Below are 22210 nucleotides of genomic sequence, written 5' to 3'. Positions count from 1 at the left end.
GTTAAAAAAGTTATGAGAACTTTTGCACAAGAAGCTTTTCTTACCTGTAAAATCCACTTGGTTACAACTTTCAGGCGCTCAAAAAATCCACTTTGGTTTGCTAGCTCAACTGGCTTTAATGTCTTCCAAGGCTCTTTTTATAATCATCATTATTGCAACCCGGAAAATTATCTTTAAAAAGGTCGGAAAATATTACCTTTCCGGGGTGTAAATCGCCGAGCCCTGGGCAAGTTCAACTTCCTCGAAGCTGACTGCCGTCATGCTTCTGTTGACATGAAGCTCGGTGACTTAGCGGTTTTCAATCTCAGGTATTTCCAGTGAGTAATACGAGTATCCAAGTGGATACTGTAGCTTAAAAGCAAGTTGAAATATTTCTCAACGTTGCGTTTTATTGTTCGATTTAACTTTACATAGAGAGCAGTGATTGCCTGATGTCGATTTCCGGGAAGAATGGCTTAAACTTCCATCTGAAGGAGCATGATAATGTCATCTTTGGAAAGAGTTGTTGTTTGTATGGGGTTTGTTCACAGCATGCACTGAACAAAGTTTTAAAACCTAAGCAGTTATTCTAATCAGTATTATAGTGATTATCTATATAATAAGACATGGAAAAAGCAAATGTCAGCGAAGAAAAACTGCGCGTATCAGAGTTGTCACACACGCACCTTGGTCACGTACTCTACCAAGTACGCGTGGGCGGAAACCACACACCACGTGGGTTGTCGAATAACTTAACCTTTATTCCTCAATTTGTGACATCTCCTTAAAAATTAACATTCCGAACAAAAGATACAGGAAATGACCTGAGAATGATGTTTTATTCAGAAATGACACAGGCAAACTCGGAAAAATAAATTCCGAGTGCTCCTATCAGGAGTGGAACCTAAGACCTTCCTATTACTAGTTCGGATGCTCAACCACTGAGCTACAGGAGACTCGTGGGAGCTAAGGCCATTAAACTAGGTTCATGGGATAAACATTCTGTCATCCGGAAATGACCTGTTTGTAGTTATCGTCAAACAAGTTCTATTCAATATCACGATAGCAATCGTAAGATTTATTTACGCGAATAGAGCCATGACTTAATAATCCGAATAATAACCTCTTACGCCTCAGTTGCGTTGGCGGAAAAGAAAACTCTATTCTCTAGCATTATATTCAGTATGCTTTAATCGAATAGAATATCGTTCTAACTTTCAGACTACCTGGAATATTAACTAAACACCTTGAATGTTTTCGTTCTAAGCCAATTCAGTTATCTCCGTCCAATCATCATTCGATTCTGCGATAATAACCTTGCTGGATCAGTCTGGGGCAAAGGTTCCTTTCGGTTGTGATGAAAGTCCTGAAGTCACCTAAAGTTTTCAGTTCGTATAACTGCAAAAACATCGTTTTGTTATCGTTTAGGCTCGATTACCAGCCGCTGTTCGGGAAAATGAGCCCGAATTTACCTGGACCCGAGGGAGCGGCGGAAATCGAGCATATTATCGTTTGGACAAAAAAAAGGATTAAAATTGCGAAAATAGGTCCGGCTAACATTTTTGGAAAGCCAAGAGCAGCTTGGGATTTCGGAGAATGAGATTCCGTTCCCTCAAAATTTCCGGCTTCATTCTGCTTCCGCTCTATATCAACCATTAAACTGTCCATAAAACGACCTGGGATCACAGAAAGACAACATTTTAAGTATTTTTCATTGATGTTGTTGCTCCATACTATCGGTCCCTTATCAGTGTTGCGCATATTCCAAGCGTGGCTCTAACAGTTTTTGTATTTGTATTTTTTATTTACTCCACATGATCATATTACATCAGGTTACAGTGCGTAAGAAAGGAGTGGAGATGGGCATAATATAGATAGCTAATTGTATGCCCTTAACATACCCATATAGTTAGCTAATTGTATGCCTTTAACAGTGATTCTTCACTGGCACTTGAAGAAAGGCGGATAGAAAAGGAAGAAGAGTGAGAAAGGCGTGTACCAATTAAGAAATATGTATTTTTTGTCTTTTTGACACACATTTCCAAGGTTTTTGATACACCCACAATTCACCGCCCGGCCTTAATCACTATAAGTGCTTCATATTTTGGGCAATGAATCGTGAAAATATAACTCGTGTCAAAGTAACTAATCTCATCTTTATGCGGAAAATTTTGCAATCTTTCTCAGTTTATTTTAAAGTGACCAAAACAAATGTGACAAGTCAAAAACTGTAACGGGCTCAGTAATTTTGTGCGCTTCGCGAACTCCATCCGCCCAATGACCAAACCCTCCCCCTGCCCTCCCCCACCCCAAAAAGAATTGAAGGAATAAAATGTTTTTTTTTTAGTCGATGTGTGAACACATTTCCTAAAGTGTTCAGTCGTTTGCTCAAATAAAAGCTATTCACAGGGTGCAAACAGACTGAACAACTTTGCAGCTAACTGCGGAATTAAATTCTAAGTGATAATTTTTCTAACCTTCCCGAGTTAACCGTTTTGAGTGTTGTTTGTGTTTCTGCAAAAGGAACAGTTTTGCGGCTTATAGATGAAACTCTATAGCATGGCTATTTAACCGGAAATCATCTCGACAAAGCTTCTCGCATCTGCACTTTTTGGCGTTCTTGGAAGGGAAATGGTAAAATGTTTCCGGCTTACGGTTTCAACGAACACGAATTAGTGTTTGAATCGTCCTGGTGAGGTCTGAAATATCTACGAGCTTATTTATCCAAAGACTTGGTAGAGTGTTTTCGTGCCACTTATGAAACTCATTTACATAACACAGTTGAATATTGATACAGCTCAAACTTCACAAACAAGCGCCGACGTTTTGGCATATTTCACGAGGCAGAACTGAATCAGAGCTAATATCAACCTATATTTTTTTCAGGAGCGTTCAGCCGTAACAAAAGGCTAAACATTCTTGATAGAAACAGGATGTAGAAACTGAATACTTATTTACCGTGGATAATTAACCTTTGGTTTCTCTCACCATTAATGATATTAAAGGTTTACACTTTACTATTCGAGCAAAAAAGTCACGACTCTCTTGTCTCGCAGTAATTGCACAAGAAGCCAATAATTTTCTTCGACAGAAAGAACACGCACTTACTTTTCAACATCAGTAAACTCGCTTGAAAATTCCGTGGCCGTAATCTTTGAGTAAATTAACTGAACGTTACCTTCTTCCGTGCACTGTTTACTATCTATTCTCATTGGGAGGGGTCCGTGGTATCATTTCAGGTTGACACCAAGGGGACCAGGGAAGGTGCTTTACCGGGGGTGTGTACTTAATCGAGGAAATAGCCGGGTATTTGTTGAATGTGTTAAATTCGGTAACTGAGTAAATGGCGTAGCTATGCATAAAAGTCAATATTAATATAGTATATTCATATAGTTAATATTGAGCTTTACTTTGCTAGGAAGAATAACAAACTATTGCATCATCTAAAGAAATGGGAATAAATAATCCACAGACCTCAATAACATTACGTGACGACCCTGGAATTCTACCTATGTAGTCACAGGTTTTGTGTTAGTCGCGGAATGGGCTCTTTGAAGCACGCGGTGACATGGTACAAAATCCCCCGTGCTGGAGAGCAGGCTACGCATTCGTTGGGACATCCAAATCAAAGAAAATTCAAGTTTGACTGGATGAACTCGCTTTGTTTTGGATGTCCCAATGCGCAACTTGCTCTCCAACATGGCGGATTCTGAACATGTAACCGTTAACTGCAAAGGGCCCATTCTATGTCGAATATGGCAAAAATCTCAACCCAAAATAAGATTGTCGTGAATTGGACAGTTTGGATTATAGTATTTTGATAATATTCTTTGCTAAAATATTATAATATTAGGCCTGGTGTTAGCGTTGAATTTGATCGGTTTGCAGGATTAGAATTTTTTTTTTTTAAAAAAGGAGCTTTCTTACGTTTTTCGATCTGGAGGCTATGTCTTACGAAATGTTATCTTCTTCGATTATAATTCATTTCAGATCGTGAGCAACAGAGAATGCAATTGCTTCTTATCGCGGCGGCGTCTGATAAAGGGAACCCTGCGTTTGGGCGTGGTGTAACTGAAAGAGGAGTAAGTAGAAATAGCATTCTAAACTGGGCGGAGGCCTTTATTAACGACCTACTAGAAGTTAATCGAAAATGATCGACTGTTAAAGTTTGTGTTTGGGTGGAAAGGAGGCGAATGTTTGATAACCAGGAAAGCGGGAAAAAGGGGAGAAGTACTGTGCAATAAAAATGACTGAAATGATTACTGACGGTGACGAAATAAAATTTGAATTAACACATCGAAAATAGAATAAAGACAGCAGCAACACACTGAACACGTGGAAACTAAGTAGAGTTAGGCTACCCAGGGTGCTTACCATTTACATGGAAAACCAGGAAATTCAAGTCGGAAAATCAAATGGTACGCATTATTCCATTTGGTGTACTTCTGAAATTATGGGTTTCTGGTCAAAGTGATGCATTTTTATTACTCCTTTTGGGATTTACAGCTAATGTTCATACATTTTGCATGTTATCCATCTTCTGTTAAGACAAGGTGAATCATTTCGTATTTATGCCGAAAATTTCCATCCGGGTAGTTTGTGTAAATGGTAAGCACACCTGTTTTCTTCAGTAAACTTTCTTTTTCCTCCATGCAACTAAAATTAAAAAGCCGAAATATTATTTGTCAATTTTAGTGACAACCTATAATTGTTCTTATGAAGGTTTTGCTATGAACTGAATTTAAAGTTTGTGTTGATAAGCACTTGTCCTTACATTTCGTAAGAATTACAAATTTGAAGTGTTAGTTACGGACTTGGGATGTGCATAGTAACAGGTACTGATGGGAATCACCTAAGTAATCACTGAACCAAATTTTCAATTTACTTTCGTTTATTCTGAAATTTTACCTGAATCTCAGACCGTCGGAATTCGTTTCCTTTCTCTCCCCAGAAGGGGAGGAAGCGGACAAGCTCACACCTTCTGACTTGAGCTCGAACTTTCTGAGAATCAGTTTATCTTAAATTCTGGACTATGAGAAATATCCCTTTAAGCAGTCATTTAATAAAAGAATCAGTAATGTTATTATTATTGAATTATTTGTCACATTTTCCTCACTACACACTGCTCAACTTTAGATTGGTCCAGTCTTTTGATTTCATCTAGCGCATTTCTCAGCCACTTATGACATACCAGGAGCTCTCCTCTCGTTTTTTTCTTCATAACAAGGCTTATAACACCAGATAACGCGTTCATGAGACGCGCTCTCAAACGAAGACGGCGCTGAGTATCGCCAGCCTTATTGACTGCTCCCATATTGCGGTCAACTGCGGGTGTTGCATTATGGGGTGCTCTCGTCGTCTGGGAAGAAACATAAGCACAAGCAGCATTCAACTGAACTGCCATCGACTTTTGGGTTTTTACGTTTTGGCTAAGTTGCTGGCGTGAAACATTCTGTTCAAGAGGAGAGGGAAGACCATCTGAACTTTTCTGCATTGCTGCTGCATGATTTTGCCGTTCAACAAACAAAGGACTCCTGGTGACCTGGGTGCTTGTCGCTAACGCACCCTGATTAGGTGCTAGATAAGGTTCCACAACATCTCCCTTTTGAGAATTGGCCATTTCAGTTGGCATGGTTACGGTTGACTGGCCTGTAATGGATTGGTCATGGCAAAGACGGGGAGGCTCTGAAAACGTAGAGGGGCTATGAAATGGAGGCGAATGAATGACTGATTCCATTGGAGGACAAGCGCTTATTTCTTTCTCTAATAATGTTGGGAACTTTTGCGTTATTTCCTTCTGGTTTGACGCTGCTTCCAGGCTTGGGGTATGACTCGGGGTTGCCTGTCTCAGTGGAGGGAACTTAGCTTGTAGAAATCTGCTCTTGGTGTTTGACTCTGGAGGGGCTCTTTCTTCTTCCGTATTGACACCCAAGGATTCATTTTCTTGCAATATAACCTCTAAGCAGTCGGTCAGATCGATTTGAGCCGCTTTTCCGATCATCTCGAGTTTTGCTTCCATGCAAAAGGGTACACGACAGTTGAAGTCGGCACAACTCTCGCTGTGTTTGGAAGCAAGAGACTTCATCTCCTGACAGATGGCGCAATTTAATTTCTTGCGGCAAGTTTGCGAGTGTTTCAGGTTAAGTTTCGTGTTGACGCAGAGCGGAAGTATGCAGTTTGGATCAAGACAATCTAACGCATGCTTCAGGAATTGCTGGAATTTGTTATGTCTTCCCTCTGGTTCTTGTTCCGCCATTTTGAAGCTGAGGATGAAGTCTACAGTAACTCACTGCAAAGCATTAACGAAAAGATGCAGCTTTAGGATTGATTGAAAGCTAAATACCAATAAAACGTTTTATTCTGATGATGATGATGATGATCATAACTATATAGGACAACTATGTATGCATTTTCTGTGTTTGTAAATTTTTAGAATCTCATTTGACCCATTCCTCCCTCCCCAAAATAAAAAAAAATTAAAAATAGGAGGGAGAGGCAGACAGACATAAAGAATTAAACTGAATCACTTTTATTTTAATAGGTAGTTCCATAAGTTATAACTTCTTTACATGAAAGCTCTATATAAGCGATAGAACAATATTTTATCACATCTCAAAGACATATAAAAATACGTTTACATGGATGAAACTTAAGAAATGACACAAACATCTACTGAATTAGGTGTCACTGAAGCGGCGGTCAGATGGCGTTTGATAGGTTCCTTTAAAAGATAATTTTAGCCTCTGCATTCAGAGGGAGAGAATTCCACATTTTTGCTCCCGGCGCTTTAGGGAAATGAAGCTTTGTAACATTCAGTTTTCGGAGTATGAGTCATTTCTACAGGCAGACAGAATAACAGACTAGAGAGAGAACAAAAGAGGAAAAGACTCAAATGAACAAGAAAACGAGGGACGGGCTATGGGTCAAAGTTAAGTTACAGCAAAGTAATGGGTCATTTCCAAAACACCTTGTTGAAAGTAAGGCCAGGCATGGTGAATATTTTTCATATGATAGACCCCGTGAAAGGAATATTCATTGACATCCTAATAATATTTACTCCTTTTCATGAGAAGCTCTTGCATTAACAAAGAGAGGTAAGGTTGTTCGGTCCACCTACACATGTGTTAATAACGGCAGACATCCGGTTTTGGGGCTAGAACCGGAAGCCAAAAATTAATTAAGGTGGGGGTAAACGTGAATTTGAATGGGATTTTTAGAGGTTTGAAGAAGAGATAAAAGAAAGAAAATGATTTTTAAAACACCAACAGACAGTCGATAACCACGCAAGAGCACCCCAGGTTGCTAGTGGACTAACTGGGTATCCGTCTATTAATTATTAACTACAAATTCTAATTTTAAAACCTCACTAAATCTTCAATATTTCTTATTTCTCTTAATTTTACCAATCCTTCAAGAAAAACTATCTCCTCCCAAATATACCCAAAATTCACCTAAAAATTCACAAAACACCCAATAACATTGGTTTCCGTTTTAAGCAGAGAGATTTTGGATTGCTTGAAGCGTGAACGAGATATTTCCATGAAACCGATTTTAATCGGCATGAAAACGGCTTTAAGGTTTACCCCCGCCTTAAAGGATGTCTACCAGTATATGTAGTTAGATACACAGATAAACTAATACACATGACAATTAATGGGCAAAGAGGTCGGAGGCGGAGTAAAAAAAAATATTTGGTTTTATCGACTGAGTTGAGAAGGACCGATGAAGGTAAATTGAGGTGATTGATCAAGAGCACTGCTAAGAAATGGAGATGACGTTTTAAGCGTTGTAGCTCGTCGTCAGACCGTATCTGACGTGGTTTATACTCAATGTTTGTCAAAACTTGTCATCACTAACTTCGTGTAATTTAGTTTCTGTCTTTTGGCAATGATAAGTCTTTCGTTTATTAATAATGTGAAATAACTCATGCCAAAATCATAACGCAATTTTGATAATTTTGTCTGTTGACAGTTTATTTATACAACAACATAGATTATGCGCGCGTTGCAATTGGCCCTCGCCATGTCCATTGTCCATCATCTATTATTAGCTGATGTCATCACGTCGTTACGTGGTGTGACTCGTGCCCGTTTCATGTAAACAAGATCCAAAGTCCAAAACCTGCAAAGTTTTGAAAAATGTTTTACTCTCTCGCGGACAAAAACAGCGGTAGTTCTTTCACTAAACTTGGCATTGTTGCTGAAAATCTGATGGAAACTATTCAAACTTTGTTGAAGAAAGCTGAAGTTTTCTTGTGCGGCCAAGAGGACTCGGATAATGTTTCTACAAGTCAGTGCCACCGACATAAATCGACATTGCTGAGAAAGAGTTCCATTCAATCGCGGTCAGGGAGGGCTCAAATGTATTAAAGGTTAGTTTCTTTAAACCTTTTGTAAATGTCAATTCTTTCCAAGTTGTTCCGGAATGTTCCATGTTCCAGATTTTTTCCACGACCAGTTTTAAGGCTATAATTTTAATATTCAAATTTGTACAAGTTTCTGGTTGACATGCTCAGTGTGAAAGAGATCTGAAAGATAACATAACGTCGCCCAAAAAAAAATATCCCTTTTGTTGTTATAAAAAATAGGTACTCTTTTTCCGTGGAGAGTTTACTCGTAGCACGAATCAAGTTTGAGTCAAGCTCAGATAATTATTTTTGTTGCCAAATGTTTCCACTTTTGTCAGTGTTTAATGAAGTTAAGAGCAGTTTCCATTTTAGCTCTGAGTCCCCTCAGTAGATCCTAGCAGTATCTAGAAACAAATAGCTCATTGGCCTTTGGTTTCGTCACGCATTCCTCCCCACGTGGGGGAGTAATGCGTGACGAGGCCAAAGAGCGGCCAAATTTCCGCAACATTTAATGAAGGAGGTAGTATCGAAATAATCGGCGAAGTAATATTTCGCGACCCTTTAGCAGCGATCTTGCCGCCGTCGCAAAAACACAGTTGCAACCGCATTGTACCACAACACGACATAACGTTTAGTCTTAACTTTGTGTGCTCTTGCATCGTATTTTCATGGAAAACGTTTTTGAAAAAAAAATTTAGCAGCGCTATTTTCATCTGTCAGGAAACTGGCAGCGGAAACAGTTACTAATAGCGAATTCTGGACGGGACTTGTAGACATTCATCACGAATACGAAAAAAAAAAACAAAAAAAAAAAAAACAGGAACGCACTCAAATTGAACGTGGCCGAAAAAGAAAAAAAAGGTGCAGCGTGGAACCCCGTTAGTTCGACCACCTTCGCGCCGTGAAGATGTGGTCGTATTAACAGGGTAGTCGGATTAACGAGGTTGTAAAGCTAAGGAAATGGCTGGAATTTCAATTTGGGGCCACAAAAATGTAGTCGTAATAACGATTTGGTCGTAAGGCGGGGTTCCACTTGAGCTCGACTCTTTATTAAACTTGATTTGAGACTTGAAATTGGACTCAAGCTTGGCTCGTGCTACGAGCAAACCCTTATTGTGGGTATTTTCAGTTTTGCACAATGACCAGTGTAAAAGTTGTGTTTTGATTGTTCTAGTAGAGTTTGTGATTAAAGTATACGCGCGAATATAGTGACGTCATGAGTTTGCAGAAAGTTCTCGTCCTTTTCCTTGGTAAAATTTTTGCAAGATTGTCAGTCTCACAAGCCTCGTTAGCCTTGCGTTAGTCAATGAAAGCCAAATTTGCCCTCTCAATATCGACCCAAATCATCACTGTGATGCGTTTTGAAAAGATTTCTAATTTTTTACAGGATAGCCGATATCAAAACAAAGTGTAGAACAAATTATAGTCTATTTTGCCGTGCGTGGGCACTTTGGTAAAAACATAGTAAATATACATCTTGCATGCTACTCGCCTATGGCTCGTTAGCACACTTCTTTGTTCTTACCATGTTTTTTGCTGTTATCTGTGAGTTATCAGACTACGCAAATTCGTCCAAATAGAAACTTTTTGTTGAGTGGAAGTTGCAAGGGACCTATAAAAGCTTCATTTTTCTATTAGTGAAAGACCTGAAACTGACAATATCAGCCATTCGGATAATGAGGCAGAATTTATTAGCACATTTCTAAAAGACTTAAACCACCACAATGGCTGGTTCACTGTCGGACCCCGCTATCTACCTAATATTTAGCGATTATTGTCCGGCAGCGATGCTAATAACCAACCATCCTCTTGAGATGAAATATTAAATGCAGCAAACTTTTTATAAGAAAATGCTGAACGGTACTGCTAGTTCAATTCAAAAAACGCCAGTGCAACATCAGAAACATTGGAAACATACGTTCAGTAAAGATCACAATTAATCGAAAGGATTTTAACGTTACGACCGATTCTGACGTACCAGTTGACGTGAAAGCATTGAAGCAAATAATTTTTAGTAGAAACTATAGAATTTTAAAATAGTCTCACCTTACGTCCTTCAGCAAAGCAGCGCTATTTCAAAGAGACGTTTCACTTTTAACAAAAAATTAACACTTTTCACTGACTTTTGTGCCTTTGATTTTCATCTGGTGCTTCGCGCGGGTTATTTACACTAGCTAGCGCTAGATAGAAGGTAATTCAAAGATCAGTTATTTTAAGCCAAAGTATCAAGTGGAACTTCCGGGGTGTATCAAAAGTTTTGCATGATTAATTCAGTTAAGAATTTTTAGTTCAGTGCAATGCGAAATTTGAGGATTTCTTTTTCTTGATTTTTGAAGTTTTTCCTAATGTTCCTTCCCTAAAGCTTTTTTTGTTGAAGCTATTTATCCCAGTGTTTGAACGCAAACACCACAATTACTGAATTATTTCCGGTTTTCAGCTTTTAATTTAAAATGGGCAATGTTGCATGGAAAGGTCGGCAACTGAAATAACAGCAGACACCGAGTTCGATAAAACCAGCACCTTCGTGAACACAGATAAACGGAAGGCTGAAATATGTCTAGAAGAAACACTTATAGGTTTTTTAAACCCGTCACTAAATAGACAAAAAAAAAACTAAATGAATAAATAAATTGCCGAGGCCCACTCAGACAACAAGTGGTTATTAAAAGAACAGATCAAAAGTTATCTGTCCGCAGAGGCGGATCCAGAAAATCCAGAAAGAGGAGGCCGAAGAAATTGTGGCGAGAGCGCAAGCCCGACCCCAATGAAAAATTTACGTTCGTGGAGATTTTGCTTTACAGCAGTTCAGACTTTAAGGCGATTTTTAAATAAACGAAATTGAGTGCATAAACGATTGAGTGCATAATACCACTCGAAAGACGCTGTTGCAAAAACTTTTTAAAAATACAAGAAAAAAGGGGGCCGCGGCCCTCTCGTTTCCCCTTCCTAAATCCGCCCCTGGCCTACAAGATTAGCACGGATATTTATCTACAGATTGTTTTTTTTTTTGTACTCTCTCAAGATGGTTCTGAGGATCTCTGGTTCAATTTTACAAACAGACCTTGACATCTAACCCAATCGCAACAATCAATACCGGACATTTATGGTTGTTAAAGTCAATATAAAAATAAATTTAATACGAAACTTTTGTATATGCATCTCGTACTGTTATATACGCTACGCCATGTACACTAGTTAACTGTTAACCGTTTATGTTTACGTTCAAATTTAAACTTTCAAGACCCGTTAGTTTTTCTCATTGCAACTCTGGCCCTGAAGAAGACTAGTTGTACTAGTTGAAATATTGGCCCAAATAAAAAAGCCCTTTTCCGTAGTGTCAGCCCTGCAATCTGTTTGATTCATTTAATACCATAGTCGACGACTGCTCGAAAACACAATTGATAACGAGGATGAAGAATGGTACGGGTCAAGTAATCTAAAACTATGTAATGTGTGTACAACTTATCCACTTGACCAGCAACAAGACTGGAGTTTTCAAGGGCCATTTTTCCACGTGTCGGAAAATAAAATAAACTCATATTGTTTGCTCGGTGAAGTAAAGCTTTGAGCGAAACAGGGAGAAAAAGAGCGAAAAGCCTGCTGCTGCTACAAGGCGTTTATAAAAAAAAAAAAAATAATAGTAATAATAATGCCGTGAATCTGCCCTAGATCTGCTTGTTATTATGAGAAAACTAACCTATGAAACTTATCGTAAGAGTACCTTGATAAATAACTCTTCTTGAGTTTTCGATCTTGCTTTCTGTGCGTTTCAGACTGGTGGGAATGTTGTGGCTATCAAGATAAGACTGCATATTTATATCAGACCAGAAAAACAGTTTTTTTTGTCTACATGCAGCGAGTCTCACTTTGATGTAATGAAAACCGGTCAATGACTTAGCACGTCAAGAATGTAGTGTTGTTCATTTACTTGTTGAATGGGTGTATTTAGATACACCCTCGCGGTAATGTTGGCATGTTTTAAAATCAATTCTCTTTAAAAATATCAATTATGGTAACAGATAAATTTGTAAGATTTTGTGGCAAGTAACTCGTAAAATCCAGCTCAAAAACTATATTCCTATCCCGGAAGCAAGCGATGAAAATGTTAAGTGGCTTGTATGGGGATTATCTCTCTCCTCTCTCCCCTGTCTCTACCCCTACCCCTCCCAGGTATTCCAAACGTGGGAGTCCAGGGGGCGGAAATTAGCATGTTGAGGTTTCTGAGTTGATGCTTGATCTTTTTATTTGCTTTGGTTTAGTTCTGGTCTATTTTTCTGTTTAAAGCGAGATTCGCCACGCTAGGGGCGCTTGCTGCACGTGCTGAATGTGTCCCGTATCTCTTTAGCTCTTTAGTGAATCTGTTATCTGTAGTCTTCGGTTACGCAGCCGTTTATTCGGGGGTCACGCAACACCTTACCCTACGTAGGCGACTGGCCAAGTGTGGAAAAAATATACTTAAGAGACTTAAGAAACAGGATGTATACGTATCCGTCTGCAGTTGCCCGTGAAGCTTATAACTTCCTACAGTGACAAATATTCATAGAGAAATCCATGATATTTGCATTCTTTAGGCGATAAGTCACAGGTAGTTTTGTACTTAGTCAACTTAATAGTGACCTTACGCAACAGGACGGCTGAGGGAAGAAGGAAGGTGAAATATCGTTGTGTGTCCAAGTGATAACATGCTTGTACCTTCACATTTTTAGGCGACTAAAACTAGTGTTCTCTCATCTGTGACAACCTGAAAACCACGAGCGGTAGGAATGTTACAATCTAGAGTCATGAATACTTAAGCCGTCGAGTTGGTCACACAAGTACAATTTGCCGTCCCACCACATCAGCGGTCCTGTTGCGTAAACTCGCTAATAACTTTGTAATATAATGCGCAATTTTCATGGCAAAATGATGAACTGGGTACTACATCATACAAGAACTAAGATCTTAGACTAGTAAACGTTCAAAAGGTATAAAAAAGAACTAAGTTACAAATTAAGAAAAATACGCTTTTTCAAAATGTAATGTGGTTTTAAAAGTTTCTTAAAACAATCAACAGTCTGAGCACCACTTATCCTTGTAGGCAACTCGTTCCATAATTTTGTTGCTGTGACTGAAAAGGCAATGTCTTAAATTGTGGTACACAAAGTTAAGTAGGTAAATAATCTTTATTTATACACGGTAGAAATTCACCAGGTCTAAAAAAATGTACAGGAGCTAAGTATAAAATGTTAATCTGATATCTAAGTCTAAAATACATCATATAAATAGTATGCTAATTACAATGTTAATACTTACTTATCCTAACAAAAACCTGTTTTCCATTATCTCTGCGGATCAGAGGTTATATTTATTAACATTAATTGGCTTATAATTCTGATGAGATTACAAAGATAAAAGTAGAATCAGTCTTGAAATTTATCCGAAATATGACCCCGGTCAGCCAGTGCAACAACGGAGTGATGTGACAAAATTTGTTTTGAATTAATTTGAATTGGAATGAAAATATCTTTTAACACTGTTTCAATAATCACGTCTACTGCTAATAAAAGAATGAGTGAGCGGTTTTTGTTAGGTAGGCGATGAAAAGCAGTAACATTTTCGTTACGTGTAAGGCCACGGAAGCACTGTTCCTTTTAAATCGAGTTTAGCTTGCAGTCGTGTCAGTAAAATGTCGTGGTCAAAAGTATCGAACGCAGCACTTTAATAAGTCTAATAAAACAAGAAGAGTGACATACTGCCTTCGTGTTCATAAGAATATCATCATGAATTTTTACTAGGGCTGTTTCCGTGCTGTGATGTTTTCTGTACACCTACTGAAGAACCGTATACATTAACTAATCACTTCATTCTCTTAGTATATTCTACTCCCTTATTTCTTTTAGTGTCTCTTTAAAATATTTTATATCTTCTTCTTGTCTTACTCTGCCTAGTCTGTGACGACCCTAATAACGGCAGCGAAGGAGACTATACTCTGCCCGCTTCAATTAGCTTTCGCTACCCGCGGTCCAGTGTATTTAGTAAAAGAAGTTGCATTTCTCTGTATTTATACATTTAATGTTTTTATAAATTTAATGTACACTTAATGTTGAAAATAAATAAATAAAGATACAAATTGTTATCGCGCAAGTGGGCGCTGATGAATCTGACGCGCAACGGCACTCTCCGTGAGTTTAGAAATAAATGATAAATTACTAACAGGGCGCAGATTCTTGAAGTTTGACCAATCCGTTCCACTTTTCTTCGGTAGAGGTATTAACACAGCTTCTTTCCATTCTACGAGGAAGCGTCCCGATTGCCACGATAAACTAATCAGTAAAGTAATTACAAGCGAAAGTTCGTCCAATCCCCCCCCCCCCTCCTGAGGGGTACTCCCTATAATGGGTACCGTTTTCAGGATGGAGGTATACAGCTGTTTCGACAAAGGTTGTCCAAAAAAAAAAAAAGCGTAAAAGCGTACGTGACAATGCCGAAAGGTAGTCTGGGAAATACCCAATAAATTTCAATAAAAGCTCAGAATCCATATTGCCCGCCATCTCAAGTCTTTGCTGTACGGTCGAGGCATTATGGATTCTGAGCTTTTATTGAAATTTATTGGGTATTTCCCAGACTACCTTGGCGTGGTTACCCTCATTTTTATCTTTGGATTGCAATAGCCCTTATTAAGATCTGCTTTTCCCGCATAGCCATAATTCGTGCAAAAATATTTCGATATTAGTAGGCACTGTCCTTAAGCAGGGAATCTTTTTAAAATATATTCCCGTCGAGAGCCACCATTGCAAGCTATTGTAGATCCAGTTCAATACAAAGAATGCGATCGTGCTCTGATGTATTGAAAACCGCTAATGCTGCCTAACTCAATGATCGAAATCAAACATCTACCAGCTAAGTGGGGGACTCATATTTTCCACCAACTGATTTGCAAATTTTTTTCGCGAGTTTCATTTCCGGCCGATATCGATCGTTAACTCCGCGCGAAAATAACAAAATTAAATCCCACACGAAAAATGAAAGGCAGTTATTTACGATATTGGAATGCGGCAAGTTTGGTTTAGCAAAGAAGTAAACTAAACCCACATAGACAGGGAGTCACTTTTTCATCACTCTTTTTATTTAAAACATGGAGAAAAATAAATGTTCCGAATTTAAAACTTAATATATATACAGCTACTTCAATAAACGTTGTTGGATCAAGGCTTCAATCCTTCGCGACAAGACTGCGGATACTTTAACTCGCTCGTACGGAAAATAAAACAGTCTTCTCAGGACTTCTCGCATTCTTGAACTGATTTACAATTGGCCATTATATCTTTCAACCTTTTCGCCACTAATCCAACAATGTCAATTAAAGTAGCTGTATACATTAAAGTGCTTTATGCACCAACAAATATGGGCGTACAATTTTTCTTTTATAAAAAGAACGCTTATCAACCTTAAATAACACACTCTGCAATGTGACAATTGATCATAAACCTGTAAGGCCATAATACGTCTATTGCCGTCTCAAGCTTCTGGTTTACCAGAAGAAAACACACTTTACTAGTTTGAGCAAGAAAAGCTAAGAATAACCGCGCTTTAAGAAATGAAATCTTTGTCATATAGAAAATATACCCCCTACCAACTTTTTCCCTTGGCAATATGTTTCTCGCTTTCAAAATGCAAAATCAAATTATCCCAACAAACTTTGTTAAATTGAAACACTCGCACGCAGAATGCATAAAGTAATAAGCATCTTAAAACTTTTTCACAGACGAGCAACCCTCTGTTTCCTTAAAATTCTCAGCATGTTTTATCAACATAGCGGAACAGAGGATTAGACGAGTGGATCTGCACACTGAGTAAGCGAGACCAGACAAAATTCTTAAGGGAAGTGTCACGGGGATTTTGACCAATTTGTGCAACAAGACCTTATAATTCCAGAATTATAAGAGACAGAAATAAACTGAATCATTGAAAGAAACAACTCATGATCTGATGTAGCGTACTTTGTCCAGAGACCAAACTGCAACGACATCAAAAAGAAACTAGCCTAACCTTTTTCAATTTTCAAACAAATCCTATGCAGTCCATCTATGTCCAGAGACAATCAGGACAGCTTGATGGTATTTTATAGCAAAACTGTCCAGATCATTATTTTTAGGTTTTTGTTAATACAAAAACGTTTTGGGTTTTTGAAATGACATCAAATCTCAGTGACACTTCCCCTGTTAAATTGCTAAACCATACATTGTCATCAGTCTTTGTCATTGTTTCTTTGCCATTTCAGTTTTCATTACACGAAGTGTACGCTCCAACAAATCGACGAAAATAGCTTCCTGTTGTTTTGTTTTTGGCTGAGTCACAACGCCAAGTAACTGAAAGAGAGTGTCTAAGAGGACAGATTTTAAGAAACTGTCATTGGTTTTTACTGGCTCAACAAACGACATCTCAAATGCTGGAGACGGTGGAGGAGTCGGGAACACCGCATCGATGTAACGATCCATAGAATCATCAGCGACCTGATTCGACGCCTGAGACTCCACTTGGAAGTTCATTCCTAAAGAGTCATACGTGCCATTCCAAGTTGCAGGTTTTGTAGGGCTTTTGGTGGCATAAGAGGCTGGCTTGGAACTCGGCTTGGGGTTTTTCGAAACGGACCTTCTCTTGCCAGAGTGGACTGGACGTAATAGCTGCGGACTCTCTCGCTTTTGTTCAGAGGCAATATGATTTGAGGGCGTCTTCTTCGACAAGTCTTCAAGGCTTAACTTTCTTTTGTGTGGAATTTTGGCATCTTTTTCAATTGCCGCACCCGTTACTTTAAACGTTAAACCTCCACGAGATTTGCTGTCTATGATTTCGATCTCAGGACAATCATCTTCGTCAGCACCTTTTACATCAGAGGCAGAGCGAGAAACCTTGGACGCTGGAAAGGACATGTTGTTTGTGGAGATAAAACTCTGCAACTTTCTCTTCGTCCCTGGCTGACAGTGGGTCTTTGGAGGATCTTGTATTGGGTTTGAAGATGGAGTTGATTGGCTTTTACTTTCATTTGATGGGGCACTATGGTTTCTGAGTTTCTGAGCGGTTGGATGAGAACTCTTGGGCGACCCCACTCTTAAGAAGGACTGCTCCGTCCACTCTGGTTGTATGGTTTTGCCGATTGAGAAGGCAGGAACGATTTTGGTGATTTTGGAACTGGGTGGAGGTTGGTTTGTCAGAGTCCACACCCCATCTTCACCTGAAGTTGGCACATTCTCAGCACATTGTTTTCCGCCCACCTTCGTTAGCTCGTCTGGTGTTGTTGCGTTTCCTGTTTCAGCCAGGTGCGTGGAAGGAGAGGCCACGAAGACGTTTCTGGTGATGTCATCGTTTGTATATTTTTTATCTGTTTCTTTCACATGGAGATCGTTGTTTTCCTTCCCGTGTAAATCTCCATCAGGACTCGTTTTTACCAGCTCGTCCATGAGTATCTGTTGCTGCGTAGTAACCTTGGATTCCATGCAAAATGGCACACGGCAATAATAATCTCTGCATGAGTTGGAGTGATTGACAGCAAGAGACCTCATTCCTTGGCAGATGGTACACTGGTCTGACTTTTGGCAGTGCTGTATGTGTCTTAAGGTGAGCTTCAAGTTGACACAAAGAGGATGCAGACAGTTTGGATCCACGCAGTCCAATGCGTGTGGTAGAAAACTCTGTAGTTCATCTTGCCATCCTTGCCCTGACATGGCCATTGTCTCTTAATAAGCCAGCTGAGTTGGGAGTCTATAGAAACATAGTAACAATGAGTTAAAACCAAATTCTACTAAAATAATGGATCGTCTCTTTGATATCACAACAAATTGCCGAACGTACAAGGACAGTAATGAAGGAGATCTTTCACACTAATATGAATACTTTTTAAATTATATAAAACGATAATTTTCAATTTAACAGGCATATTGTTTCGGTAGAAACTTCTCCCTTCTTCAGTGCAAATGTTGCAGAAGATGCAAATTTGAACATAAATAATAAGTAAATGCTAAAGAATACGTATGTAAATAATAGAAAGAAAAACGGGCCTGCGGATTACAAAGATAAGCTGCTTAAATTAACCTGTTGAAGTTGATGATTAAGTGGGAGGGGGGAGTCCCACAGGATGGGAAAATTAAGCTTCTTTAATCTTGAGCTGGAATGTAATGCTTGCTTGATCAATTAAATGAAAGCAATTGCTGGAACGTAAGGCACGGCAATGCTCAGAATTCTGTAGATTTTTTTCCGATGTGTGCTTATGAATTCCTATCCATAGGTGGGTGTTCACGGACACGTGTTCATCAACATAGCAAGCATTACAGTCTGCACAAGAAAATTTATACACGACGCCTGAACAAAGACCACTAGGGATAGGATCTTTCACACTTGACAAGGAGCCTATTTTGAATGATCATAACTGAAGAGAAAAGTGATTTGACATCATATGTTTCTACAATAACGTCTCACTATACCCCTCACACGTTTCTGCATGATGCTGGAAAACTTGCCTATGTAAAGGAGCTTAAAGTAAAATGTTGGTGTGTTATTAACTTCGTTTTTAAGAAACATCTTGACTTTGCGTTTTTGTGAGGTAGTTATTTTTTTAGCTCAAAGATCTCTTTACAAGCGCAACCGCAGGAACTCACTTCCTCAACCGGCATTTATTGGGTACTGTCATGGATATTCAGATTTATTTTGGTTTGAAGCAGTGCACGATCAATGTTTGTTCCAATATATTACTCTAATTCATAAATTATTGTCAGTTTTCATGCCTCACTGGTCAGTTATGGTCAATTCTTTTAAAGAGCAGATAGTTCAACAAACAATCAAACTAATATACAAATAGACGAATAGCTAGACTGAAACAAACAGATGCCTTCCAAGAGATGACAACTGGATTTCAGCTTTAAGTTTTCTACTCGGATCCCAAAGGATAACTCGCGAGAATCATATCAGCCGTTTCTCAAAATGCCGTGCAAGTTGGTTCTAACTCGTGCGCTGAGCAGTATTTTCATACGTGATGTTATTCCTTTTCATTTTACTATTTCAAGAGAAATTATGAGCTGAAAAATTATGTTGCTGAATTCTTCTTTCTCGCTATAAAAGAGATCCTTATATATGATTCATTGTCTGCCATTGACCAAGACTGAACTGCAGATCCATAAAATACTCCAATATGGATTCAGAAAAAGTTGCTTCAGCAAACGCGGAGCTTTAGATTAGATGCTTTTTCATGTAGTGAAACCTAGTGCATTCAGACGACAAGATGAGGCATCGAAGCCAGGGATTAAACTTAAAGGCCTTAGCGCAGCCGGTTTTAAAATATGCAACAGCCTGGATTGATGGTCTTTTATACTTTTTTACATTCGACGCAAAGAACTCAGTTTTTAATGATGAATCACCAATTGAAAGCTCAATTTTTTTTGTGCGCTCATTTCGCTCTGGGAAATTCCCGAGGAAGGTTTGCCTCATTATTTTCTTGAAAAAGAAAAAGCAAATTAAACGATCATGTGCTTTTTGTTTTATTAATGTCTTTAATCAGCAGTCTGAGTTAACTTCCTTCCTCACGACGAAAGAAATGCGGAAAATCAACTCGGCAAAGTAATCCTATCCAAGGAGTAGAAAGAGACGGTACTAATCTTCTGAGGTATTTGTGAAATGCACCGGTTAGCTTCACAGCTGTTTGGAAGACTAACTGACTTATTACACTGGGCGAAAATGAAACCGCACCGGCGTCACCGGACGAATTGCAGCAGAGGGCCTTTAGCTTGAAACCACACCGAGTGATCATGAATGCTTGACTACTGACTTCAGCTTGTGCTGCCGTTTTACATGTACAAAACCTTTCCCGCAAGTCTTACTGTTTACACATTAAATATTTGGCCTGGAATAAGGTCTCATCCATATTTGACACCGACACGATTCCGTAGACGTCCTAATCAAGCGCTATGTGGATAAATCCAACCGCTAAAGTTTTGAAACAATTTATTTTTGGTAATTACCGTGGCAATATCGATCCCTAGTAGGCAGTGACATTTTCAATATTTTCCAATTCTACTTTTCGTGACTTTGGGTTGTTTTTTTTTTTTTTTAAACAAGCAAACAAAGTGAGATTTTTATCAGCAATACTGGTTATCTTAGTTGAACTATCTATTATATTGAGCACGTAATGGACTGATCACGGATGGATTTGCCTGGGAACGTAATATATCCTTGTGGCACTGTGCAGTGGTACAGCGAGTTAAGACATCAAGCTTTAGCGATGCAAAGTTTTTTTTCAATGCAAGAAATAGGTGATCGTTAACTAGCTTATTTGTTTCCTTTTAACAAACTGCACTGAAAATTAATTTTTTAACCTTAGGCTAGAGATGATTGCGCAAGTTGTTCCGCAACAATTGAACCGATCCATGAAGTTCGAACGACTGAATTCAAAATATATTGTAGTCGCCGGCATCCGCGTTTGTATAAATCATACAAGAACGAAGGAAAACTTGATTTTTTGTGGTGAAGTGTGAGGTAGCCAATAATGAACAAATTATCTACGGCAAAGTCATGTCCTGGCCGGCAAAAGTGAGGAAAATACTAACCAAGAGGCATTAATTGATGTTGGAATATTTGCTTTTCCTTACCTCGTATCTCGAGTGGTCACAGACTTGACAAGGTAAAATCCTGCCGAAGCATTTGTTAGTCAGCTGAGCTCTGTCAGTGAATGCAGTGACAATGAAGGAAATAAAATTTGCTCCTTTCTTTAAACCACTTATTAACATACTGGCATATTTTTGAGGTGCGTGGGCGATTGGGAATGTGAGGGAGTGTTTGGTCACTTAAACCGGCAATTTGTGACAGCTCAGTTGGAAAGTTTTCACTGCAAAGGTTAAGAAGAATGAACAATTGACAAAACTCTTGAATAACTTCCATAACTTTTGGAGGATAGACGAGGAAAATTCTTATTTTATGTTTCTCATTGAGGTACGGCCTATTTCAGCTTCTCTGGTTAGCGTGACAACCGATTATACATTCCTTTTTAATTGCGGACTTAAATGATGCATAGCAATAGGCATTTCCGGACACGCCGTCATTTTACACGTCAAATTAAAAGCGGAAGATTTCAACAGAATTGAAAACAAAATGATGTTCTATATTATGTAAGATAAGAAATCAATTTGTAGTTAGGAGTGTCAATTTGAGGGAGACGACAGAATCACTTGAAAAGTTTGTTGTCTAGAGATAATAATCGGCGTCAATTGGGAAACGTGTTGCGCGTGTCTGGCCACTTATCACTTAATTACCTCGCGTGATGTTCACGCAAGATTGACAACTTCCTGTACAGAGCTATAATCATTTGATTTCAAGCTGTTAAAAACACGATGACGGGGTAAAACCCAGCTGAGCTTAGAAAGTGTAAAATAGCATAGACTTCCCGACGGAAAAGTTGAAACAAGTAACAAAAAGTAGGCAGTTATATATTCACACGTCTTTATTCCTATTCATCGTTTTAGACGCACACAGGACTCGCGTACAGGATGAACTGAATGAGAGAAATATACGATGCAACAACCAACGAGATAATAATTCAGCCTTGCAGCAGTGAGAGCTTGCTTCTGCCAAGGCAAAACGAGAAAAAAAAGTCGCTAAACCGGGATGATGCAGTGACAGGATAAACTTTGCTGCGATCATGAAAGGAGCAATCTCGGCGTAGTTAAGGTAACTGTTAGCGTGAACCTATCTATTGCGAACGGCGCCGGGGCGCGCGGCTTGTTAACTCATACATATCAGTCGATAATCTGGAGTGATGATTGACTGAATGATTGAAGAGAAACGGACGTACGTGACCGCAGTTCTCCGGCTTTCATGGAGCCAGTGAGCTTCGGGATGAAACATGGAAGAAATCGCAAACTT

The 22210-nt window shown here is 38.9% G+C and overlaps 2 protein-coding genes across 2 annotated transcripts; both read right to left on the bottom strand.

Moving 5' to 3' along the window:
• Nucleotides 1–4882: 4882 nt before the first annotated feature.
• LOC146451722 (uncharacterized) lies at nt 4883–10501 on the bottom strand. The gene is made up of 2 exons (XM_085098992.1): nt 10373–10501; nt 4883–6268 (listed from the first exon to the last, which is right to left on the bottom strand). Exon 2 carries the CDS (start codon nt 6233–6235, stop codon nt 5081–5083), a length of 1155 nt encoding a protein of 384 aa, XP_084955118.1. The 5' UTR covers nt 6236–6268; nt 10373–10501; the 3' UTR covers nt 4883–5080.
• Nucleotides 10502–15409: 4908 nt separating this feature from the next.
• On the bottom strand, nt 15410–21027 carry LOC146451721 (uncharacterized). Its single transcript, XM_085098885.1, has 2 exons — nt 20941–21027; nt 15410–18064 (listed from the first exon to the last, which is right to left on the bottom strand). Exon 2 carries the CDS (start codon nt 18031–18033, stop codon nt 16564–16566), a length of 1470 nt encoding a protein of 489 aa, XP_084955011.1. The 5' UTR covers nt 18034–18064; nt 20941–21027; the 3' UTR covers nt 15410–16563.
• Nucleotides 21028–22210: the final 1183 nt, after the last annotated feature.

This window comes from Pavona decussata, unplaced genomic scaffold, assembly GCF_977016875.1.
Source record: "Pavona decussata unplaced genomic scaffold, jaPavDecu1.1 SCAFFOLD_386, whole genome shotgun sequence".
Lineage (NCBI taxonomy): Eukaryota > Metazoa > Cnidaria > Anthozoa > Scleractinia > Agariciidae > Pavona > Pavona decussata.
Note: the sequence above shows the minus strand (reverse complement) of the source record. Positions and strands in the feature narration are given on the sequence as shown.

Coding starts and splice junctions, on each gene's coding strand:
- LOC146451722 (XM_085098992.1), bottom strand. CDS start 6,235: ATGGCGGAACAAGAACCAGAGGGAAGACATAACAAATTCCAGCAATTC.
- LOC146451721 (XM_085098885.1), bottom strand. CDS start 18,033: ATGGCCATGTCAGGGCAAGGATGGCAAGATGAACTACAGAGTTTTCTA.